This window comes from Cervus elaphus, chromosome 10 (genome assembly GCF_910594005.1).
Source record: "Cervus elaphus chromosome 10, mCerEla1.1, whole genome shotgun sequence".
Classification (NCBI taxonomy): Eukaryota; Metazoa; Chordata; class Mammalia; order Artiodactyla; family Cervidae; genus Cervus; species Cervus elaphus.
The window spans coordinates 31,461,638-31,487,714 of NC_057824.1; the positions used below are offsets into that span (position 1 = coordinate 31,461,638).

General features: G+C 43.9%; 1 protein-coding gene across 2 annotated transcripts in view; it reads left to right on the plus strand.

Annotated features, from left to right (window-relative positions):
- VPS35L (VPS35 endosomal protein sorting factor like) overlaps positions 1–26,077 on the plus strand; it is a 141,160-nt gene that overhangs the window by 40,786 nt on the left and 74,297 nt on the right. For both annotated transcript variants that reach the window (XM_043914434.1, XM_043914433.1), the window contains 6 exons: positions 4,415–4,474; positions 9,892–9,988; positions 10,701–10,748; positions 12,069–12,162; positions 16,265–16,342; positions 16,790–16,912. In XM_043914434.1, coding sequence (XP_043770369.1) covers positions 4,415–4,474; positions 9,892–9,988; positions 10,701–10,748; positions 12,069–12,162; positions 16,265–16,342; positions 16,790–16,912 — 500 coding nt within the window. The remainder of the gene's footprint in view (positions 1–4,414; positions 4,475–9,891; positions 9,989–10,700; positions 10,749–12,068; positions 12,163–16,264; positions 16,343–16,789; positions 16,913–26,077) is intronic.

Sequence of the window (26,077 nt, forward strand, 5' to 3'; positions counted from 1 at the left end):
TGGCAACGTGGGGCCAGTTAGGACCAAGTAACAGCCAGTGCAAAGGCCCTGGGGTAGGAGCAGTCCTGGCAGGTTTGGAGAATTGAGGCCAGGGTGGCTGCAGGTGTTGTGGAGTGGTAGTGAGTGGGGATGGGGACATGGCTAGAAGCCTGGTGGGCTGTGTAGGCCGTTGAAACGACTTGGGCTTTGACCCGGAGGACATGAGGAGCCACTGAGGTGTTATGTAGAGTAAGTGCAAGTTCTGATTTAGATTTTAATGTGCTTCCTCTGACTGCTGTGTTGAGACTAGATTGTCGGGCAAGGGTGGAGCAAGGGGCCCAGTTGTGAGTCCAGTGCAAACTTTCAGGTGAAAAATGAGGGTGGCAGGGACCCGGGGAGGCAGTGGGGATGGGGAGGAAGTGATCCAGGACAGACGAGTGCTTTAGGCTCTCAGAATAGACATCAGTTACACACCTCTTGGGCCTCAGCTTGTCCTCATGCCCAGCTTGCCTTCAGGGAGCGAGCGTGTCAGTCAGCCAGAGAGGCTGGTGGCTGTGTCTGTTTCTCCTGACGGTTCTGTTCTCATGGTGAATTGACACATTGACCTTCTGGTTTCCCTCGCCAGCCTCCTGCAAGTCTCTTTTGCCTGAGTCAGCATCCCTGGGCGAGACAAGTTCCAAGAGGCTGATGAGCCTGCAAGCCTGGCCAGATCCAGACAGTAACTCTGTGAGAATTTGGGGCAGTCATTCTGTCAGCCTCTGTGGTAGCAGCCCAATCCCATACCTCAGCCAGCAGGACTGAGGTATGGTGTAGATGCCTGCTGTCCTTGCTGTGTCCTAGGAATTAGCTGGGCTAGGGGTTGAGAATAACGGTGAGGAACCCTCAGCAAATAAGGGTTTTCTTTGGGCCTGACTGTTTTAGGTTCTTTAGTGATACTCAGTCACACCATCTTTGTAACAGCTCTGTGAGGCAGGGTCTATGATTATCCCCACTTCACAGATGAGGAGGTTGAGGCACAAGGAAGTAAAGCAGCTCGTCCACTTCCCCAAGGTAATGAGTGGCAGCGCTGGGGCTCAAATTGAGTTCTCACTGAGCAGTCAGAGCACCTGCTTTATTTCTCTTATACTTGGTTTATGGGGGAAATTCTCTCTATGAAAACTACAAGTGCGTGTAGCTTTGACCCAGCAACTCACCTCTGGGAATTCATCCCAGCAACCCAAGTGACCATCCAGAGGGGACCAGTTAGACAGAAGGTGACACGTCTGTGCACCGCAGCACTGGGAGCCTCTGAGGCGTGAAGCCGTGCTGTGTTCCCGTGTGGGAAGTACCCTGGTCATGTCATTGGGTGAAAAACTCAAGATGCAGAACAGCTATGAGAGTATGTTCCTTTTTGTGTAAGAGGAGGAAAAGTTAGAACACGTGCTTGTTGTCACTTGTGTTTGCCTAAAGAAACATTAGAAGGATACTCAAGAAACTAGTAAAAGTGTCTCCCCCCCCAGCCCCCCCCAGACAAAGGTGGTCCAGGCAGTGAGCTGGATGGGAAGGGCTAAGACAGAAGCTTCATTCGCTACCTCCTATAGCCTTTTTGAATTTGGAACGGTGGGCATGTTTCAGCTATGCAAAGGGTTCCCGGAGGCACCCTTGTCTGGATCTGTTGTGAGTAGCTTTCCTCAGGCCTGTGAGGCAGCCCACGTGTGCAGGGGCCGGAGGACACTGTTAGGCTTTGGGGCTAGAGAGCAGCTTTCACCTTTGACAAAGGGGGCGGGACTGGCCTTGCTTGAGTGGCTGCTCGGAGTGCTGAGGTCCATTGTGCATGTGTCGCTGCTACCCTCGGCTCCACAGGAACACGTGCTACTGTTGGGGGGCAGGTGGTTTGTGGTGGCGGAGGAGGCTGATGGAGCGCGGGAGCATCTAGCTGGGCAGGGATGCGGGACGCCGCCCTGGGCGTCTGCAGTGCGCAGGCGCGGCGGCAGTGCTTTCGCTGGGACTTCCCTGGAGGCCGTGAGTGCCGAGCTGGGGCCTGGGCTCTGGCGTCTCTCTGCCTGCATTCCTTGCCTCTCCTCCAGGGTGGTGTGAACCCGAGCCTTGGTCTCTTCACTTGTGGAATGGGAAATGTAACTTCCCATTGTGAAGTTCCCACAACTTCACTTGTGGATCCATAGACCTTGCCGCTGGGAACTTCTGGGGAGAATTTTAATTGGGAGAGTGTGCAGGAAACACATGATGTCTGTCTCCCTCCAGGAACTGGCAGGGTCGGTGTCAAAGTAAGGTGCTCAGAAAATATTAACTGTTGTCACTGTTGTTACTGATTTCTTGTATTTCAGTGTCCTTGATTTATAAGACAGTGAATCAAGAAAGGGAAGGAATCTAGGATCAGGTGTTATTTTTCAAAATAGTTATCCACTAACTTAACAGTGATGTTGAAGTTGAAACTCAATAATGATGTTGAAGCTGAAACTCCAATACTCTGGCCACCTGATGCGAAGAACTGACTCATTTGAAAAGATCCTGATGCTGGGAAAGATTGAGGGCAGGAGGAGAAGGGGATGACAGAGGATAAGATGGTTGGATGGCATCACCAACTCAATGGACATGAGTTTGCATGAACTCTGGGAATTGGTGATGGACAGGGAGGCCTGGCATGCTGTGGTTTGTGGGGTTGCAAAGAGTCGGACACGACTGAGCGACTGAACTGAACTGAAGGTAACAAAGGAAAACAAATGTTCACCAAGCTCTTTTGGCCAAAAATGGTTTAGTAGTTAAAGGCCCCTTATAATATGAAGGTGAAATACAAATATGTCTCTCTCTCTCTTTTTTTTTTTTTTTAAAGAAGGCCGGTTTTGGAGAGATGGTAAGCTTTTTGTGGAGGAGTAAAGGCATTGGGTCCTCTGAAGTCAGGTCCACACCCCTGAGGAGGTGTGAGTCACATGGCCGCCCAGTGTGGCCCACTGTGCTCTGAGCATGCAGTCCCAGCGCTCAGAGTTCTGTGCTCACCTCAGGAGGCCTCTCTCGGCATCAGGTGTGGCTGCCTGGCATCAGGAGAGGCTGTGACTGCAGGTAACCAAACGCTTCCTGCCAGGAGGTCAAAGGCAGGTAGCTTTGAGAACCGGGACTCAATCCTTGGGGCTTCCTGGGAACTTCTAAATTGAATCCATGGTTTGGGGCTGTGGTTCTCATCTTAAGTTACATACCTAGAGAGCTTTAAGAACACTTCCAATGGTCAAGTTGTGCCCCAGACCATTTACATTAGAACCTCTGAGGACAGACTCCACACAAGCATATTTTGATCTCTTGTCAACAACAAGAGATCAATGTCAACAATAGTGACCACAGTTAACATATTCTGAGCACCTTACTTTGACACTGACCCTGCCAGTTCCTAGAGGGACACAGACATCATGTGTTTCCTGCACATTCTCCCATTAAAATCCTCCCCAGAAGTTCCCAGAGGCAAGGTCTATGCTCCACAAGTGCCTTAGAGCCTTCCCTGGTGGCTCAGTGGTAAAGAATCCGCCTGCAGTGCAGAAGATTTGGGTTTGATCCCTGGGTTGGGAAGATCCCCTGGAGAAGGAAATGGCAACCCACTCCAGTATTCTTATCTGGAGAATTCCACGGACAGAGGAGCCTGTTGGGCTACAGTCCATGGGGTTGCAAAGAGTTGGACACAACTAAGTGGCTAACACTTTCACTCTCAGCCTATCAGATATGCCTGCTAGTGTTGGAGAGTCTCCTGTGGAGACCTCGGAGAAGGTGGCTCGCCTCGGGGATGGGTACTGGCCGCTGCAGTCCTGGAAGGTGCCCCTTGGCATAAGCCCTCTTGGGGGTTGCCATTGACCCCACCACAGAGCCTGTAGATCCCAGGCTCTGCTTGTTTCTTTTTGAAGTATGACTGACCTGTGTTAGTTCCTGTTATATAACACAGTGATTTCAAAATGATCACCACAGTAAGTCATTAGTATTTGTCATGATATAAAGATAATACGTAGTTATTGACTATATTCCCTGTAACTATATTTCATACCCACGACTCATTTCTCTCTGTTTCTCTCCTTCCCCTCCTCCCTGGCAACCACCTGTTTGTTCTTTGTGTCTATTACTCTCTGTTAGTTTTTTTGTTTGTTTGTTTTTAGATTTCACACATAAGTGAAATCATATAAGTGAAAGACAGTATTTGTCTTTCTCTGTCTGACTTATGTTGCCTGGCGTAAGTGAAGGGTCACTTTTCTGCCTCTTCACAGAAAGTCTGAGTTCCCTGTTTTAATTAAAATCTGAAAGAATCATGGCTTAAAAGTTTGGGCCACCAGATGGCAGCACACTCCCACAAGTTGAAGCTCACCCTGGTGACGTCACCATCTCTGTCCCTAATTAAGAAATGTTAATTTAGTGTTTGCACCTGAAGGCATGATGCTAACACCATCTGTCCTTTTCTCCCCAGGGAAGCTGGTGTACGAGCGTATCTTTTCCATGTGTGTGGATAACCGCAGCGTCTTACCAGGTAACATCATAGCTGTTTCAGCGGTTTTTGTTCTGCCCTCAAGTCAGGATTAGAAGGTTTATATCAAGTCAGGATTTATTGAGACCTGAAGTTTTTTGTGTGTTAAAAGGTAAAGAAACACTGTTACAGTTTTCTGATCATCTCAGTCTTTGAAAAGAAGATTTTTCCAACTGCCCAGCTAGGGATTTGAGCAAGTAATTTGAATCTGCAAGAATGAAAAGGTCCTGTGATTAGATTCAACTGAACTTTAATACCAACTTAAATTTCTCTGCTGCTTGACATTTTAATATTTTCCCAATATATCTTTCCTGAGAAGAAAATTGCTTTGTAGAGCTAATTTTATATTAAAGAACAATGTCAAATAAATCAATAATAACAGATGCTTTGAATCTACAGTATATGCCCAAGTGATGTTTGCATTAAATTTATTGCTGCTCAATTTTGAACTCTCAGGAGGTTTTAATGGGACAATGAGACCACAAATTTATTTTGTCATATAAATGAAAGATGACAATGAGGCTAGCAGTATGGAACTCTAAGCAACAGCATCCATTTTCTCTTACTCCTCCTCCTGAGTTTCTAGCACTGCTGGGAGGAAGCGTGCTCATCTCTTCAAGTTAGAGCAACAGGCTGTCTTCACTTTCATCCCACCTCCTCCTGCTCCTGCTTCCCTGGAGGATGAAGAGATGGTATCAGACAGACCTGTAATTTGACTTTTCTTTTTGTCTGTTAATCTGTCTTGTCTTTCTGGTTTTCTTTTTCTTTTTTTTGTCTTTCTCTCTCTGCATCTCTTTGTCTTTTGCTGTTTCTTTTATTGTCTCTTTTTTTCTCTCTTCTCTTTATGTTTCCTTCTTTTCCTTCCTTCCATCATCTGTGTTGTTAAAACTAGTTAATATGCACATTTCTCAGAAAGCAAGACAGAACCCTACAGACCTTTAGGGCTAGAAAAGCTCTTTGGAATCGCCTCGTCTCATTTTAGGGGGGGCCCACCCAGTGGGAAAGAGCCAGGAACTTGGCCCAACCCTGCCACCAGCAAGTGAGAGCTTGGCTCTCAATGCTGGACTGCACCATCCGGTATGGTGGCCACTTGGTCACATGAGGCTCTTGTGCGCCAGAGATTGACCAGTCCAAACTGAGATATGCTGTGAGTATTAAAAAAAAAAAAAAGTTGGATTTCAGACGCTTAATGCAAATAAGAGACCATGAAGTATCTAATTTTTAAGTTTACATGTTTACATATTGAAATGATATTTAGATGAATTAGATTAAATAAAGTATATTTAAAATTACAAAAAAAAAAAAAGAATCTGAAAAAAAAAAATAAAATTACACGTCTTTGTTTTAGCTCTTTGCATGGGGCTCACATGGCATTTCCATTGGATAGCATTGCACTACACCCTCCCCTCCACCACATTCCCACCTGCAGTGGTTTTTAACAGCTCCTCACACATTCTAGGCTTCTGAGGACTGGGAGGCAGGGGCCAGCCTGATGGAAAGGCCTTCTCTGTCAGCTTAAGGATTTGGCAAATCTGGTGCATTTGTTTTACACTTGCCAGTGTTTCTTCCATGTGCTGTATCAGCAGCAGTAAACTCTCAGCCTGCAGGCAGAATTAAACCCAGTTAGCTGTTTTCTTTGGCTACAAGAGTATTTTTTAAAATGCTATTTGGTATAGTTTCTACTTCTTCCTATTGTTGTATACCTAACTGATTAGAAATGTTTAGATCACCTGTCTGGCCCCTAGGGACATTTATGTTCATACCTACTACAATAGTTTTCCTTCCTGTCCTTCACTAACCATACAAACAACATTTTAGGGCTAGGTAAGGAAAAACTGGGCTTCCCAGGTGGGTCTAGTGGTAAAAACCTGCCTGCCAATACAGGGGATGTAAGAGATGCAGGTTCGATCCCTGGGTTGGGAAGATCCTCTGGCGGAGGGCATGGCAACCCACTCCAGTATTAGTGCCTGGAAAATCTCATGGACAGAGGGCCTGGGGGGTCCATAGGGTCCCAAAGAGTCCAACACCACTAAAGCAACTTAGTACAAATGCACGCAAGAGAGAGTTACTAATAGGTTTCTCCCCACTTGAACTATTAAAGTTCAAAATAAAAGACTATTTTCATATTCACTTTTAGTTCTTGTCTAAATGTGTTAGCATGTTTATTACTAAATTCATGCCTCCCCAAATACTTTTTGTTTTTTAACCTTGAATTGGGCTTTTGTTTTCTTGAAAATAATTTCATTTCTCCCCTTTCAGTTAAAATCTTTTATCTGCATGTATCTTCTGTTTCCTAGAACCTGAAAAGGAGAGGGAAAACTTTTCTCAAAAATGTCTTTAATCTTGGGGATGCCTGTTAACAATAATTATAAAGAAAACTTTTGAAATCTACTATGCAGAATTCTGCCTAAAGAAATTATGTGTAGAGAGAAGTCTGGTGGCGTGTGTACTGATTCTTTCCATTTGAATCAAGTTCAGACTGTGATCTTAGTATTTGAGCCCTTTACCTTCAGGAGCTTTAACTAAAGCATAGCTCCTACTAGTTCAGAAAGATACTGATGTCCTTTGGCTTCAGGGAAAGTACGTGCTGCTAGATATGGTAATTTTTCCCCAACATTTCTTCATTCAGCATATGAGTGAAGAGAGCTTGTACTCCAAGGGTAAAACAATTTCATTTCCATTTTGGGATGAGTAACTTGGGTTTCTTGTGTTGTGGGTCTCCTCATTAGCTGTGGGCATTTCTGTCTTTGGTTTTTCCCTGTGGCTGATACAGCCGCCCCTGGGTAAGGAGTGTCCTTAACTGACCTGGCCTTTCAGGTCATCGTATTAAGATGACATGGCACCCCTATAAGCCCTGTTACGTAAAAAGACATCTCACTGCCAGGGTCGAGACTTGGCAAATGGAAGAGAACCAAACTCACTGGTCTCCTCCCTTCTCCTAAAACATCCACAGAAGTTCAGGGTTGAAAAAAGGAGCCCATAAAGGAAAAGTAAGTGGGAACTAGAAGAAAATATCTCAGCTCTTGTTTACATTGAAGCCTCTTCTGAATTAATTTCCAGATTCTAATTTCATTCTCCATGTAGCAGCCCAGGCGCTGAAGTATAATTGATGTCATGTCATTCCTTTGCTCAGAGCTCTTCAGGGAGCTTCCGTCACACTTAGAAGAACTCCCAGACTCCTCGCCAAGGCTGCAGCCCCTCATGACCTGGCTGCTTCTCCCCTTCCTCTCGCATCTCTTTGGCTCACTTTCTTGTTCTTTGACCAGACCCACTGGAATGTAAGCTTCATGAGGGCAGGGTCTCCTTTATGTGCTGTGCTCTCTTGTCTCCCTGGAGCTTAGAATACCACTTCTAGTTGGTTCCTGAGACGTTCATTGTGAGCAGGTGAAGTAATGAAATGTACTATTGAGCTTGCTATAATACATTTTTTTCTTCCCACTTTATTTATTTACTTTTTTCTGTAAGATTGTAAAGTCCTGCGTAACATAATCCTTTTCCTAAATTATCTCTGGAACTGGAAGGAAAATCTAAAAGCCTTTGTATTGCATATGCGAATTATTGCATAGCTGGCTGTTGGTGTGTACACACAGGGCAACTTGTCTTGGTGTGATGTCCCACTCTCCCTGGCAGCCTGATTCCGTGTTATCCCACCCTTTGCTATGCCTCCGTTCCCTCAACTGGAAAGCAGAAGTTTTTAGTAGATGACCTCAGAGACTTATTTTTGCTTTTGGGTCTCAAGTCACATGATTCAGTCACATTAAGGGAAATTAACCCCACCCCTCCTCTGTTTTCCAAAAGGCAAGATTGACAAATGAATTTAAGAATAGCCCTTACCTTTTCCTATCTAGGTCTCTTGGAACTTGAAAAAAAGTTACTTTTAAGTACATGGATTCAGGCCAGGAAAGGAAAAATGGTAATTTCACTTCTCTTAGAAAATAGCAAGTGAATAATTCTCCAATGAATGAAGCATGCCAGAACATCCAAAAATAGATAAATCCTTGAGATTGCAGTTCTGAAATATCTGCAGTTGTGATTACTGACTGTTCTTTGCTAGTGAAGTACCTAGAATTTTATTTTTTGCTGATTCCATAGATATTTTGATCACTTTAATGGTGTACCACCAAGTAGCAGAAAGTAGAACCAGGGATGAAAAATGACTCATTGAGCAACATGATGAGGGCAACAGGCTAACATTTGTTTCTTATGTTCTGTAGTAATCAGTTTCTCCCGTTTTGGTTGAATCCTAAAAGTGTAAGGCACACCCCGATCCCAGGGGTGGGATCGGGCTCCAGTTTGTGCAGAAATCATTTAAATGTGAGAGTTCAACAGTAGCCTTCTTGGTGTTGAACAGTTTCTAGTTTGTTTTTGTTTTCATTTTTCCGTACTCTCTTCCATTTCTTACTAAGATGTATGTCATTGATTGGACTTGGTCATCAGTGCCAGAAAACTCAAAAATCTCAGTAAAGAGAATCACAGCTGGCAGCCAGCCTGTGGTGCCAGCCGTCCTGACTTCTGTCTTGCTCTTGTGGTTCAAGATGGTTATGGAGGTTCCAGCCTTTGTATCTGCATTCTTGCCAGCAGGAGGGAAGAAGAAATGAAGATCAAGCCCCTTCCCTTGGAGCTAATTCCTTGCACTCCTGTGTATATCCTGGGACCTGAACTTGGTCACATAGCCACCCTGAGCGGCAAGGATGGCCGTATGCCCAGCAGAAAACGAGAGCCCTGTTATTAAAGGGGAAGAGAGCAGAGAGTAGGGGAAAGTGGCATTTTTGTCCCAGGTGACTCAAGTCTTCAGGTGATATTATTGAACTGGCAGCCTGACTCTGACTGATTTCTCACCTCAGGGTCTTGACTTACCACACACGTCAGGTCCATGTGATGTTTACAGCACACACTTCCATTGCATTTCATGTTACAGTTGCAGGTTCCTCAAGCATCTGGAATTCTCAGCAGTATCACCGTAGTTACTGGTAGGTACACCAAGAGCCTCTGGATTAAATTAGAGGCAGTGGCTAAGAATATAGGCTGTGGAGCCAGACTGCCTGAGTTGAATTCTGGGTCTTATGCCTGCTTGCTGTGTGCCCTGGGCGAATCCCTCAACTTCGCAGTGCCTCACTCCCTGTGTCTGTGAGAGAGGACCGTAAGAGTCGGTGACTCGGAGGGCCCTTGTGGGGCCTGAGTGAGCTGATGTCTGTAAAGCTCTCTGAGTGGCGCCTGGCCCTTAGAAAGCCTCTGTGTGTCAGTCATCCTCGTCACCAGGTGTTTCCTAGTAGTAATGATATTTGGAAGGAAGGCCATGGAAGGGCCGGGCGCCCCACCCCTTCTGCCGCGCTGTGACTGTTTTCTGTCCCGGGACTCAGAGCAGCTGTGACAGATCCCAGGAATTAGGAAGGCTGATGGGTATTATTTTTGTTTTACAGATCACTTCTCTCCAGAGAATGTAAATGACACAGCCAAGGAAACATGCTTGAATTGGTTTTTCAAGATTGCTTCCATCAGGGAGCTCATTCCAAGATTGTATCCTTTTTTTCTGTCTGATGCTTTTAAGGATAGGCTGCAGGATTGCACTGCTAATAGAGGCCATGCGATGGGCTGCCCTGAGATTCCTGTTGAAAATGGGGTCCTGTTAGGGTCGCTCGCCTGGAAGCCCAGCGCCAGCCACACTGTCCAAGATGCCCTTGGACTCTGACTGTCTCCAGTTCTCTGTTTTTAAACTTTGACTGTGGCGCTGTGTACCAGGCTTTTATTTCCCTGAAGAACATTCCCACATTAATTTTCTCAATTAAATGCTTTGGGGTTTTTTTGTGTGTGTGTATGTTTTCTCTGGTCCCAAGACCTTGAAAGGAGCAGGGTCCAGCTTATCTGCACAAACACCAGTGTTGAAGGACAGACAGTTCGACTTACATACAAAAGGAATCTTAGTTCTCTTAAGTTTCATCCTTTCCTCATAAAACCTCAGTTGAAGTGCTTAAAACCCAGTTTAAATTTCAGCACGTAATCATAAATCAGCATATAACGTTTTCCAAATTTTATTTTAAATAAGAATAAAACCTTGAAAACCAAATGTAGAAACCACAGGCCACTCACTGATTTCATTCTTTGGATTGTCAAGAGCTGTCGTGGCCCCTCTCCTGAAGACACACCTAGTTCTCTGCATGAACAGTTAGGCTTTTCCCCGTAGGGAACAGGCCGTCTGGAAAATGTCTTCCTTAACAGAATGTTTTTGTAGCTACGTGGAAGCTTCCATCCTGAAGTGTAACAAGTTCCTCTCCAAAACGTAAGGCTCTTTTTAAATGTCCAGAGCCATACATTTCCAAAAAATTTCTCTCTCTCACAGCCCTTGCGAATGATTCTGCAATAGTAGCTATCATTCTGTGATGCTTAGTGTGTAGCTGATCTGGTGTTAAGCACCTTCCATCCATTTTCTCATTTAATCCAAATGAAGTAGAGATCACTTTTTAATCTCCATTTTATGGAGAAGAAAACTCAAGGTGGGAGAGGTTGGAAGATCAACTGGATTTGACATGGAAGATCAACTGAATTTGACATCCTAGCTCTGCTCATGGAAGATCAACTGGATTTGACATCCTAGCTCTGCTGTTACTGGCTGTGTGGTCCAGAGAAAGTTACTTAGCATCTCTGACCCCCAGTCTTCTCGGTGAACAAGCCCCGTGAAGGGGTCTGTGAGCGTTCCTCGGGCTGCAGACACCACACTTGGAGCAGCACCCATGGGCTCTCTCTCAGTGTCTGTGGCTGCCGTCCAAGATGATGAAGAGGTCAGAGATGTCAGAACGAAAGGCCCTTTCCCCTGAGCCCCCTGCTACTCTGGGCCACCTCGGACATTGTTTTGAGAGTAGTTTTGCTGAACCAGGAGAAACCAGATCTGCTTTCTGAGTGGCATTGGACACCATCTAGATAACTCCCCAGAGCCACAGGCTGTCTCGTGCTCCGAGTTGGATTTAAAATGTGTACCAAGCGTTTGATTGAGATCTGGGGATTACTGGGGGAGTTGGGGGGGGGGGGGTGGTCACGTGGTGCTGAAGAAACAGTTATTTTCGTTCACCAGTTGGGGGAGAATAAGGCTTGAGGCAGAGGGAAGTCCCATATGGCCAGAGAAATAAGTAAGTCACAGTTCACTTTGAGGGGGATGCTGGGGTCAGGTGTTGAGAGTGGGCGGAGCATGGGGCAGTAAATCTATGCCAAAGGACTATAGATAACAGCTGAGATATGGAGAAGGGAGAGGAGTGACCTAGTGACCTGTCGATGGATGATAACTGGGGGTGGGAGGGTGGTGGAACAAAAATTGTTAAATTAGTAAAAGTGACCTCAAACAGGAAAAAAGTGAAGATTAGACTCCAGCGCTGAAAAGATGGTAGAGACGAAAGAAACCATTCAAAAAATGAATTATGGAAAGAGAGAAAGACTTGGTACATGGCCTTAGAAAACGTCAACTTTGACCTTGGTTTGTTTCTGAAACCTGATTTTGCCCCCCTACATTTAGGAAGTGTAAACGTAGGCTTTTATTTTTATTCAGAAAATGAAGGGAGAGAGAGTCGTCCTGTGGGGTGTAATGCTGCTGTCTCTCCGTCTCTCGCAGGGGGATTTCAGAGTGTCTGCCCCGGCTGACGTGCATGGTCCGGGGGATCGGGGACCCGCTGGCGTCGGTGTACGCCAGGGCCTACCTGTGCAGGGTGAGCCGACGCGTCCTGCCTCCTCTCACGCTGACGCTTCTCCCTCCCCGCCACCCAGAGTCACTGGATGAAGGACTTTATTAGCCACTAATTTTAGAGCATAGCTCGTCCACGGAAAGCAGGGCTGTAGGATTTCTGTTTAAAATTAATTTCGAAGTAGACCCACTTACCCATAACTCTTAATTAGGGTCATCGTCTCACAAATGAACTGGGTTTCAGAACTAATTGTGTCTCCCTTCTTGCTGGGAAGGAGGCTCCCAAGGCCTTTCGGCTGATAGGTTACTTCTCATTGACTCACAATGTTGCTTTCCCTTTGTCTTTGAATTTGATTGTTTTATCAGATTTGTGGTCTCTGTGTTAAAGATCTGGCTCAGAGCGCGAGTTGATGAGGGCTGTCTGGCAGGGAGAGGCACTCCTGGAGATGGCAGGCATCAGGGTCTGTGTCACCTGGCCTTGGAGGGCTGCTCTGATGGGTTCAGATTGTAGATCACTCAGCCTTTCTCGCCTCAAAGCACCGTGAAGCTCCTGCTTGAAACTATTAACTTTCATTTATGAAAAATGCACCCTGTGGAGAATTTACAGTCATTTTTCTTCAACTCACATGGGGCCGCTGCCTCTGTCAGCTTTTGTGGGAGTCCACCTTACTGGCTCCTTTGGCATCATTTACCTTTAGAGGGGCTATTTCCCATGTTCTGTAGGGTCCTGGTGAACCCCAGACTTCTTGAAGACAAAGCTACTGTTAGAGACCTACCCCTTCCCTAGTGTGAAAGTGAAAGTCATTCAGTCCTGTCGGACTCTTGGCGACCCCATGGACTATACAGGCCATGGAGTTGTCCAGGCCAGAATACTAGAGTGGGTAGCCTTTCCCTTCTCCAGGGGATCTTCCTAATCCAGGGATCAATCCTAGGTTTCCTGCATTGCAGGCGGATTCTTTACCGCCTGAGCCACCAGGGAAGCCCAAGAATGCTGCAGTGGGTAGCCTGTCCCTTCTCCAGGGGATCTTCCTGACCCAGGAATTGAACCAGGGTCTCCTGCAATGCAGGTGGATTCTTTACCAGCTGAGCTTCTAGTGGTCATCAATACTATGACATTAGAAGGTGAGGACTGTAGCCTTTGATCAGCTTCTTTCACGTGACATCTAGCATGTGATAGAAGCCCTGTGGTCTCCAGTGTCTCAGAGAAATCAGTCATTTCCCTCAGAGTGAGAAGCAGATATCCTTGGGGAGAATCCTTTTTATAGGTCCATTCCCTAATAAGGGAGAAAAGAAAAAAGAAAAAGCTTTCCAATTAAGGGCACCTGCTCCCTTGTAGTAACTGAGGCCAAAGTATGCATTGCCATCTGCTTGAGACTGGCATATATTTTTCATACAAGAATATCAGATATATTTTCTCCAGCTTCAACTCTAGTATCATGAAGTTTGAATGCTCCTTCCTTGTCAGAGTTTGCTGAGGGCCTCTTGTGTGCAAAATTGGCCTGGATCCTGTGGGGTGGGGTGGGGGGATGTAAAGATAGCCTTGTTTGTGATTTGTGTTCTGCTGCCCTTCCCCTTGTAGCATACATCACATTCTTTGAATTGACCTTCCCGTCAGTAATAAAGATCTAGAAACTTAGTGTGTCTAATGACACACAGTTATTATGTAGAAATCAGAAAGTGAGGGGAATATTCATTCCCTGCAAACCTGCTCAGTTTTAAAGTTTGAAGGCAGGTACACAAGCTAGTGAAAGATGATATTTGTTGCATATAAAGTACCTCCCCTGGTGGCTCAGATGGTAAAGAATCAGCCTGCAATGGCAGGAGAAACTGGGTTTGATCCCTGGGTTGAGAAGATCCCCAGGAGAAGGGAATGGCAACCCACTCCAGTATTCTTGCCCGGAGAATCCCATGGACAGAGGAGCCTGGCAGGCTACAGTCCATGGGATTGCAAGAGAGTTGGACACGGCTGAGCTAACACTTTCATTCACTTTCATTTTCAAAGTGCCTTTGCATGGCAGATGGAGCTCTAAAACTCAGTGGCAATGAAGAGAGATTACAGACACACCCCAGGAAAGCTGGGTGAGAGGCACTGTTTCTGAAATCAGTTGTGCCAATTCAGGCAGAGCACCCTTTCCCCTGGCTGGGTAGCTACTGAAAATCTTTTGATATAGAAAGAAAAAGAGACAGTGTGCATTAGTAAGGATTCTTTCAATTCTAAGTGGCACAACCCCAGTTCATAGTACTCTGAAGCAAAGGTTGGGGATTTGTTGGCGCTCGCATCTGAAGAGCCTGGGGTAGTCCCAGCATGGCAGACCCAGGGACCCCGAACCCAGACAACCCCAGGAGTTGTCTGCTCCCTCGTGGCTCAGCTCTGCTCTCCCCTGGGTGACTTCAGTTTACAGCTTTCTCTTTCCATATGGTGGAACGGCTTCCATCCTTTTGACTTAGGAACCCCAGCGACAAGATTGTCTTTTCCCCAGTGGTTCTAGCCAGAGTTTCCAGGCAGAATCTCGTGGAACCACCTTGGGTCCTTAGCCCGTAGATATAGCAGTCACTGTGACCGTGGGATGGGATATGCCTGCTGACTGAGCATGGGTCATGTGCCCACGCTGGCAACCCAGGGTTGGCTGGGTCCAGCTGCCACAAACCTCTTTGTCTGAGAGGTAAGTTTGAGTCCTCAAAGACAAGTCTACTTTGCTGATTCCAGAAACAGAGAGAATGAGTGCCAGGCAGGCAGAAACAACAGATGGATATTGTAACTACCCTTGCTACTCTAGGTAGATATTTTTTCGACCTGAGCAGATTTCTAAGTTGCTCATTTGGTTTTATGGAAAGAGATAAACAAAACACAAAGGCAGTGAGTAGGCAGGGCGTGGGGGGTGCTCAGAGCTGTTTATTAAAGGAAAGTATGATTAACTCCTCTTCTAAGTCACAACCCCTTCAGTTCATCTCCACTGCTTGTCCACTGGGCCTTTTCTTTGCTGTCGCCTAACAGGTAATTATTGCTTTTTCTACGAAATGATTAGTAGAAGGAGACAATAGAGTCAGAACACAGTAAAAGTGGATCTGACATTTGTTATTAGTATTTTTTTAAAATCCTTGTACTTGTCCTTGGAAGCATCTCCAACAGCTATAGAGAGCTGCCCCTGGAATTTACCGCCCCAGTAGATCTTGCATAATTTTCCTCAAAGGAATTCCTTACAGACATCTAAAAAACACTGTTATCGTTAATCTTCATGACCTCTGGGTATCTATGGTGGGAGGTGAGTGGTAGAAATCTGTCTTGCTTGGAAGAAACCAGGTCCCAGAAAGCAGCTCCTCTTACAAAGTTGTTTTTGTGCTAAAGCAGCTGTGTGGAATTGAGGTGTATTTGAGGAACTCAGTTTAAGGAAACTTATGATGCTTTGTTTTAAATTCATGTAGTCCCTGCCATATTTGCGACCTTTACTTTTCCATTCGACTGTAGAGCCCTGGCCACCTTCTCTGTGATTTAGCAAATGTTTTTCAACTGAAAATATTACGTATCTTTTTAAAATAATGAGTCGATGGATTATAGTTTTGTTAGGCTTCATGCTTGTGTAATAAAAAATTTGCTTAAAATACATCAAAATTTATGTCTGCTTCCCTGACTGCCCAGCAAAGAATGAATCTGTATATTTTAACAATGCAACAGTGAAGTCCCAGCTGACTCTCTTACATACCAGAATCTTTTTGCTTCATTTAATAAGTACACCCACATGTGTGTTTATCATTTTTTAGAGAGGAAAAGAATGTCGTATACACTGTCTTGAGAGTACATTTCTCCTTAGTGCTGTATTGATTTGTTCCCTTGGTCATCTGTTCAGAAATACTTTCATTACCTTTGGGAAATTGCAAAGATGATTACTGCAAATGTTGCCCTTTTTTTAATTAAAAATAGCTCCTGTGGTTTTTCTTATAAAAGCAAGATATGCTTGTTGAATAAGAAAAGAAATAAACAAAAAGAATGAAAGTTAACTTTCTGGACCTCTTTATGCTTATATCTGCCTATATGTATATTTTTAATTTACAAAAATGCATCACACTGTATATGTTATTTGCAACCTGGTTTTCTGCCGTCAAGGTTACTTCCTTTTGTTTGGCTACAGGTGGGCATGGAAGTGGCTCCACATCTCAAAGAAAGCCTAAATAAGAACTTTTTTGACTTCCTCCTCACATTCAAACAGGTAAGAGAACACTATGAGAAGAGCCAATTGATGTGATAGTTATATGATCACAGATTCATAAAACCCAGTTGGTTTTCCAAGTCGAGATTGCCTTAAAGCTCTTTAGATGTGTAAACCCTAGAAAATCGCACTCGCGTCTGTTACAGACAATTAAAATGTGTTGATTGTACTGAACAAGCAGAGAGCATTAATATGCATGTGTTAATAAGCAACATCTCCGGTTGATCAGACTTTCTTCTTAGCATCTGCTGGGTCCATTTTTATCCGGTTACTTCTCGTCACAGCACACATTCCCAGAACAGCTCAGCCTGGTGACCTGGGAACCTGTGTGTGTTTTTTTCTAGTTTAAAAAAACCTGAGAAACCAGGCTGTTTCTCTCGGGGCCAGACATGTTCTTTGTTATGTGACTTCCCCTCCTTTTCTGAGTGTTTGTTTGGTCTCCTATAGATTCATGGGGACACGGTCCAGAACCAGCTGGTGCTCCAGGGCGTGGAGCTTCCGTCCTACCTCCCCCTGTATTCGCCTGCCATGGACTGGGTCTTCCAGTGTGTTTCCTACCGCGCCCCCGAGGTAACTGCCCGGTGGCTTCAACGTGAAGCTCACTCCTGTCTTCTGTGTCGTAAGGACCCTCACTCCTGAGTGCCCAGTAACGTCATCATCAGGGCCCTTTCACGGTGATTCACTGTTGGGTCTGGTTCTGTGCTCAGCCCTTGTCCTGACTGTGTGTATCCTAAGTGGTGGTTTGGCCTGCTGTTCACGCGTGAGCCCTGGACTCAGGGTGCCCGCGTCTGAACCTCGGCTCTGTTGCTTGCAGCTGTTGTTACTAAAGCAGAGCTCAAGTCACTTGTCCCTAACTGCTCAGCCTCTTTTTATCGGTGAAATGGGAGCAGTAGTAATTCCTCTTTTCTAGTCTATTGCGTGGATCCAACAAGATGGTCCATGTACAGTGCCTGGTGAAGGAGGGCCCCACTCATGGTACTTGAATGTTTGTTGTGTCATTGGGATTGCAAATATAATTTTTATATCTGTATGAGAGAACCAGGAAAGAGATAAGACAAAGTGTCGCTGGAGGGCAGAGTTTGGATTGTTTTAACTTATCTTTCTTGCCCAATTTGTTTTTTAACTTTTCGGCAAGTATAATGCCTTGCTTATATTTTAATTTTTGCAAATCCTAAAGTATGAGGAGAAAAATAGGGACATCTTGTATTCACCTAAATAATAGGTGAATTTTTTATCAAGTAAATTGATTTTATAAATCAGATCAGCTTAATAGAAGTTTTTGAAAACTTGTGGCCATTCTCTCTGATCATAAGGGTAGTCTCAGCCACCACATGCTGGCCCAGGCTCCCAGGAAGAAGAACCATGAAGTTGACTGATTCAGCTGAAGACTGAAACCTGTGAGCAAAACTGATGCATTTGAAAATAAGAACACTTATTCTTTTTCTCCTTAAAGAACAACAAAATTAGATTAAAAACAAAAAGTACACATCATAAGGTGTTCTTCATTTTATTTTAAGTGGCAGTAATCTCAGAGGATGGTAGAAGCTGGGAATAGAGCTTTCCTGGGGAGTAAAACTCTAGGAAGTCATTATTGTACCAGAAGAAGTGATTAAAAAAATTAGGTCACCTGAATAATAACAAACTCTGATTCTTGGGGCATTTAAACAAGGAGCTTGCAGTGTCTTATAAAAAAAAAATCATTTTCAAACTGTGGAAATATTAATGTCAGTGTGGAGGGTGGTGTTGAAAATGTGTGTGATAAAGTGATACCTAAAAAGCTCTTTGACAGTGGCTGGGATGTGTCCCCCAGGGAGTTGGAGCTGTGTGTGTCTTTAAGGGGCCATACCTCCAGAATGTAGGCATTTATCTGTAGCAGTTAGCAACACACAGGACAGGTAAGTGAGAGGGGGAAGGGAAAATCATCTAGATGAGAGAAGGGAGAAATGCCTTGTGCTGCAAATACCTGACTGCTGCAAATACGAAATTTCATATTGAAATCCCCTCCCTCCCAAAATCAGGGAAAGCCTATTCAAAAAGGCTTTTTGTTGTTGTTTAAAGGTAAGATCCCCCGCCCCCCCCCCCACCATTTATACAATTAAGATTAAGCAAAAAAACCTTTATGCCCCCAATTTTAGGAACACTTTGCAGAGAAAAGCAACTGTTCCATAAAACATGCTTTGGGCAGTGAAAACATATCCCTTGGTAAACGTACCATTTTCAGCAGCTTGTTCTCTGGGTCTGGTGTGGGATCCTGTAAGGCCGTGCTCAGCGGTGTGATGCAGGTTGTCACTGTTGAAGGAAAGAAGAGGAAGGTGGTGAGGCTGGGGCAGGTAGTGAGGTAGCACTGAGCTCAGATTGTGACTGTGTTACCTTGGGCTGCTGGACCTCTTTGTGCCTCAGTTTTATCAGCTGTAAAATGGGGCTAATAGATGGAACCTTCCGCAAAGGGCTCTCTTGAGATGACTGTAATAGTGCACGTCAGCACATGACCAAGAGCTGGTGTGAAAGGCACCAGGCAGATGGGGATGGTTGTCATCGTTATCTTTGTTCTTCATAGGAAATGGGGCCTGGACTGATTTGAAGGCCAGGAGAAGAGTCAGGGGGCAGTAAGGAGGGGGTGAGGGAAGGGACCTGTATACACCGACAGGTAAGAGGCATACTAAGGAGACGAGCATTACTGGAGAAGAGTGGGGGACTAGGCTGCCTGGGAGTGGCCCAGGCTGCAGAAGTTGTTGATCATTGTGTCATGGAGACCAGGCAGCTCTTGAAGATTTTTGATCAGGGAGATGATTTGCAAAAAGTGGTGCTTGAAGATCAAACTGGCAGAAGCATACCAGATGGATTAGAAGAGTACCAGTTGGCAGCCATGGAAAAAACAAGAGGCAGAATGGATAGAAGAGGATTTTCATAATCAGAAAACATTCTTTAATAAGTGTATATGCATTGGAAAGACTTTGGAAAAGATAGGTTAAAAGGAGAGAAAAAGAGCCACCTAAAATTCTGTCATGAGTAAACTGGTCATTGTTAACATTCTGGCGCATTTTCTTTTTAATACTTCTCTCTCCGCTTTCACTCTTGCTTTGTTATTACAATTGTGTTTTGCACATGAGAAAAATTTCCCATATGCCTTTATAATGCTTTTCCCTCACTTAACATTATACCAAATGCCCGTTGTTGGGAGAGTTTTGTGACCTTTCAGGAAGAGAGTAGAAGGCAGTGTTGGTTGGCTGTGAAGAAATGGAGCATGGAGTTGGGTCAGAGATGCTGCTGAGCTTGGAGCCCTTAACACAACGGCCTCTTTCTGAGGCTCCCTCTGCGCTGCGCCCCACAGGCAGCCCTGGTTCTGTAGCACTGTGCTGGGCTGCACTTCGCAGGTAGTTCATTTTTTCCAGCTCCGTGTCAAGCAGGTCAGTTGGTATCATTTTTCCAACAGCGTTTGCTCACTTCGTGTCTCTGTGTCATTGTGGTAATTCTCAACATTTCAGACTTTTTCGTTTTGTTTGTTACAGTGATCAATGATCAGTGATCTTTGATGTTACTTACGACTCACTGAAGGTTCAGATGATGGTTATCATTTTTTAGCAATAAAGTGTTTTTTAATTATCGTGTGTGTGTGTGTATACATACACACACACACACTTATTTTTAGACATAATGCCATTGCACATTTAATAGTGTACAGAGTATAAAGCATAATTTTCATATATACTGAGAAACCAAAAAGCTTGTGTGACTTGCTTTATTGCGATGTTTACTTCATTGCAGCGGTCTGGGACAGAACCCGCAATATCTCCAGTGTCTGCCTGTCTTAGTTACCTCACCTGTGTCCGTGCTCGGTTGTTGAGTCGTGTCTGACTCTTTGCGACCCCGTGGACTGTAGCCCTCCAAGCTCCTCTGTCCATGGGATTTTTCAGGCAACAATACTGGGCTGGTGGGTTGCCATTTCCTACTCTAGGTGATTGTCCTGACCCAGGGATTGAACCTGAGTCTCCTGCATCTCTTGGAGTGCAGGTGGATTCTTTACTATTCAGCCATTGGGGAAACCCGGTTACTTTGCTTGGGCTATGTTAATTCACTCTCAGAGCTTCCCCAAGCTAGGTGTTGCTGTTATCCACATTTATAGATGACGCACCTGAGGTTTAGAAACTTGTTACAGTCACACAATTAGAAGTTGTGTAGCCGTTTTGAGAGTGACACTGAAACCAGCAGATTTGTTCCCTTGACTACTTTGCTTTAGACTTTGTTTCTAGGTCTCTCCCGTTAACTGCTATACTGTTAAAGTGAGACTTAAACAAATTGACCCATGGGACTGCTCCTCCAGTGGTCTGACTATTAATATGAGTTCAGTTCAGTCACTCAGTCGTGTCTGACTCTTTGTGAACCCATGGACTGCAGCATGCCAGGCTTCCCTGTCCTTCACCAACTCCCGGAGCTTGCTCAAATTCATGTCCATTGAGTCAGTAATGCCATCCAACCATCTCATCCTCTGTCATCCCCTTCTCCTCCTGCCTTTGATCTTTCCCAGCATCAGGGTCTTTTGCAATGAGTCGGTTCTTCGCATCAGGTTGCCAAAGTATTGCAGTTTCAATGTCAGCATCAGTCCTTCCAATGAATATTTAAGACTGATTTCCTTTAGGATTGACTGGTTTGGTCTCCTTGCAGTCCAAGAGACTCTCAAGAATCGTCAGCAACACCACAGTTCAAAAGCATCACTTCTTCAGCACTCAGCTTTCTTTAAGGTCCAACTCTCACATCCATACGTGGCTACTGGAAAAACCATAGCCTTGACTATATGGACCTTTGTCAGCAAAGTAATGACTCTGCTTTTTAATATGCTGTCTAGGTTTGTCGTAGCTTTTCTTCCAAGGAGCAAGCGTCTTTAATTTCATGGCTGAAGTCACCATCTGCAGTGATTTTGGAGCCCAAGAAAATAAAGTCTATCACTGTTTGCATTGTTTTCCCATCTATTTGCCATGAAGTGATGGTACCGGATGCCAGGATCTTAGTTTTTTGAATGTTGAGTTTTAAGCCAACTTATTGACTCTTCTATTTCACTTTCATCAAGAGGCTCTTTAGTTCCTCTTCTGTTTCTGCCACAAAGATGGTGTCACCTATGTATCTGAGGTTATTGATATTTCTCTTGGCAATCTTGATTCCAGCTTGTGCTTCATCCAGCCCAGCATTTCACATGATGTACTCTGCATATAAATTAAATAAGCAGGGTGACAATATACAGCCTTGTTGTACTCCTTTCCTGATTTGGAACCAGTCTGTTGTTGCCTGTCTGGTTCTGATTGTTGCTCCTTGACCTGCATACAGATTTCTCAGGAGGCAGGTAAGTCGGTCTGGTATTTCCATCTCTTGAAGAATTTTCCACAGTTTGTTGTGATCTACACAGTCAAAGGCTTTGGTGTAGTCAGTAAAGCAGAAGTAGATGTTTTTCTGAAACTCTCTTGCTTTTTCTGTGATCCACCGGATGTTGGCAATTTGAACTCTGGTTCCTCTGCTTTTTCCAAATCCAGCTTGAACATGTGGAAGTTCAGGGTTTACATACTGTTGAAGCCTGGCTTGCAGAATTTTGAGCATTACTTTGCTAGTGTGTGTTTGAGTGCAACTATGCAGTAGTTTGAACATTCTTTGGCATTGCCTTTCTTTTGGTTTGGAATAAAAACTGACCTTTTCCAGTGCTGTGGCCACCGCTGAGTTTTCCACATTTGCTGGCATATTGAGTGTTGCACTTTAACAGCATCATCTTTTAGGATTTGAAATAGCTCAACTGGAATTCTATCACTTCCACTAGCTTTATTCGTAGTGATGCTTCCTAAGGCCCACTTGACTTCGCACTCCAGGATGTCTGGCTCTAAGTGAGTGATCACACTATCATAGTTATCTGGGTCATCAAGATATTTTTTGTATAGTTCTTCTGTGTATTCTTGCCACCTCTTTTGAATATCTTCTGCTTCTGTTAGATCTATACCATTTCTGTCGTTTATTGTGCTTATCTTTGCATGAAATATTCCCTTGGTATCTCTAATTTTCTTGAAGAGATCTCTAGTCTTTCCCATTCTATTGTTTTCCTCTATTTCTCTGCATTGATCGCTGAGGAAGGCTTTCTTATCTCTCCTTGCTATTCTTTGGAACTCTGCATTCAAATGGGTATATCTTTCCTTTTCTCCTTTGCCTTTCACTTCTCTTCTTAGCTATTTGTAAGGCCTTCTCAGACAACCATTTTGCCTTTTTGCATTTCTTTTTCTTGGGGATGGTCTTGATCACTGCCTCCTGTACAGTGTCACAAACCTCCATCCATAGTTCTTCAGGCTCTCTGTCTATCAGATCTAATCCTTTGAATCTATTTGTTACTTCCACTGTATAATCATAAGAGATTTGATTTAGGTCTTACCTGAATGGTCTAGTAGTTTCCCCTACTTTCTTCAATTTAAGTCTGAATTTGGCAATAAGGAGTTCATGATCTGAGACACAGTCAGCTCCCAGTCTTGTTTTTGCTGATTATATAGAGCTTCTCCATCTTTGGCTGCAGAGAATATAATCAACCTGATTTCGGTATTGACCATCTGGTGATGTCCACGTGTAGAGGCTTCTCTTGTGTTGTTGGAAGAGGGTGTTTGCTATGACCAGGGCATTCTCTTGGCAAAACTCTATTAGCCTTTGCCCTGCTTCACTTTGTACTCCAAGGCCAAATTTGCCTGTTACTCTAGGTATCTCTTGACTTCCTACTTTTGCATTACAGTCGCCTATGTTGAAAAGGACATCTTTTTTGCTTGTTAGTTCTAGATGGTGTTGTAGGTCTTCATAGAACCGTTCAACTTCAGCTTTATTGGTTGGGGCATAGACTTGGATTACTGTGATATTGAATGGTTTGCGTTGGAAACAAACAGAGATCATTCAGTCATTTTTGAGTTTGCACCCAATTAATGCATTTCAGGCTGTTTTGTTGACTATTAATGTAAACTGCCCTTTAAACGTTCTAAAATACAATTTGACTAGCAATGCAAATCTAAGACCCGTGTTGGTCATTGATTAATCCCTCTCAAGCATACATGTGTGTTGTTTTCATTCTTTTGAATTAGGGAAGAAACCCAAGAGAAAGGTAAATAATAGGAAAAAGTATAAAAAATTCTCCTTTTAATGCCTGCAGTATAAAAGTTCTTTTTATTCACATTGACATATTTTATTCCTTTGAGACTTAAGCCACATTAACTCTGGATTACAGGAAAGAGGTTTTATCTTTTAAGATTAGTTTATGATTTTGCCTACTGTTTACATGTTTGTTTCATCTAGAAAAACAACGAAAATATGATATATGTATTATTTAGTTTACTTTTTAATGGAGCAATAATTGTAAAGACTGATTATAAGCACATTTACTTATTAAAAGTAGAATTAAACATCTCTAGAGCAGTCTGGGCTGCATATGAGTGAATCTTAGCTTAGAAATATGTTATTTTTTCAAGATTATTTTAATTATTTATTATTATTTTCTTTTTTGCTGAGTTGTGGCATGTGGGATCCTAGTTCCCAGATCAGGGATCAAACTTATAGCCCCTGCAGTTTGAAGTGCAGAGTTCTAACCACAAGTTCCTCCCCTGTTAGAAAACAGAAATGTGTTATTGACCCAACTTTTTTCTTTTCCTGTACTTCTGTAGTGGGTGAACAACCCTAATCTGGAGACAACTTTAGATGTGGTGGCTATGCAAAGCGAAATATGTTAATGAAATATCACAAAGATGTATCCTCTGCTCCCCCCCCCAAAAAGGTACATGAACAATCTGGTGAAACAGTCTAGTTAATCATATTAATATTATACCAATATCAGTTTCTCTGGAGAAGGCAATGGCACCCCACTCCAGTACTCTTGCCTGGAAAATCCAATGGGAGGAGCCTGGTAGGCTGCAGTCCATGGGGTCGCTAAGAGTCAGACACGACTGAGCGGCTTCACTTTCACTTTTCACTTTCATGCATTGGAGAAGGAAATGGCAGCCCACTCCAGTGTTCTTGCCTGGAGAATCCCAGGGATGGGAGAGTCTGGTGGGCTGCCATCTACGGGGTCGCACAGAGTCGGACACGACTAAAGCGACTTAGCAGCAGCAGCAGCAATATCAGTTTCTCAACTTTGTCAGTACACTATAGCTATGTAAGATGTCACCATCAGGGAAGCTTAGTGATGGGTAACCAGCACCTGTACTATTCTTGCAGTTCCTCATGAGTCTATAGTTGATTACAAATAAAGCATTTCAAAAACTTGATCAATTTGGAGCAGTTTGAAAAATAACGTTATAAACATGGTTGTGAATTCCTCGGGCATTATGAGTACTAACATGGGAGGAGGGAGACCCATGCCATTCTTGAGCAAAAAAGGCAAATTGTCTCTCCATATTGATAGTCCATATAGTGAGTATCCATTTTTGTAAAACAGAAGTCTTCTACAACAAAAGCTAAATATTCATAGAATATAGACAAAGGCCTTGAAAGATTAGACACCAAATGTTGACACTGATGATCCTTAGCAAGAGGGAATTGGGAGTGAGGGCATGCTTATTTTGAACTTCTGTCCAAAGGCACTTCTTATTTTTATAATTTTTATAAAAAGCAAATATACAACTAAATAAGTGTAGGGTCCTAATGAAAGTTCAAGTTCTGATGTGTCTGTAAATATATATTCTGAGCTGCAAGTTTTTCAGTGTTTTTATCTCAGCCAACACGAGGCTTGTTTCGATCTCAAACTGGTTTGAACTGTTGTTCCTCTTGTTCTTGCCAAAAGTAGTCAATCCTGTCACTTCTCTGGAAAAAAAAATTAATAACCGCTAATAGATCTTCCTGGGGTCTATAACCATTTGGCTCTTTGGACACTAGGGTAATGACAATGCAGCCTTTTTTAAGTTATATTCTTGGATGCATTTTTAATGTGTTCATCTCCTGTGAAAAGAGAGCTTTTAAGGCGTTTGTCTTAATGGCCAGAACATTTTGTCCATATGTTAGCATTTGTCCTATTTTGTCTTTTCAGAAGTGCTGGACCAAGGTTTTCTCATTCATTTGTGTATGTGTATATGTGTGTGTGTGCGTGTGTGCACACGTGTGTGTATGAGATAATAAGCCTCCCAAGGGCATGGATTTCTGTCTTGATTTCCTCACTGCCCTATTCCCAGTGTCTAGAATAATGGCTTATTGTCAGAGACCCTGATGCTGGAAAAGATTAAGGGCAGGAGGAGAAGGGGACAACAGAGGATGAGATGGTTGGATGGCATCACTGACGTGATGAACATGAATTTGAGCAAACTCTGGGAGATGATGAATAACAGGGAAGCCTGGTGTGCTGCAGTCCACGGGGTAGCAAAGAGTTGGACATAACTTAGTGACTGAACAGTAGCAATAACATTGCTGTTGCTTCACAGGCAGGTGTTGAATGAGTGGTTATTTGTGTGTGTTGAAGAGTATCAATGTGATCGTTATAAGAATATCTCTTTTTCAGCCTTCCCAGGAACCTCTTTGATACTGTTCTTCATGAATGACTTTTCAAATATTGAATCCCCTGTGAATGGGTTAGGGAGGCCTTTTGTGACATTGTCAATCTTATCATCAGTTGGGATGCTTTGGCTGCAAGTAACACTTAACTGGCCCTACAAAGATAACTCAGTATGTTCTCTTGAATAACAAATGAAGGCCCTGGGCCAGGCAAGTTCTGTTCTCTCTGCTCTGCCGTCACCAGATAGCAGCAAA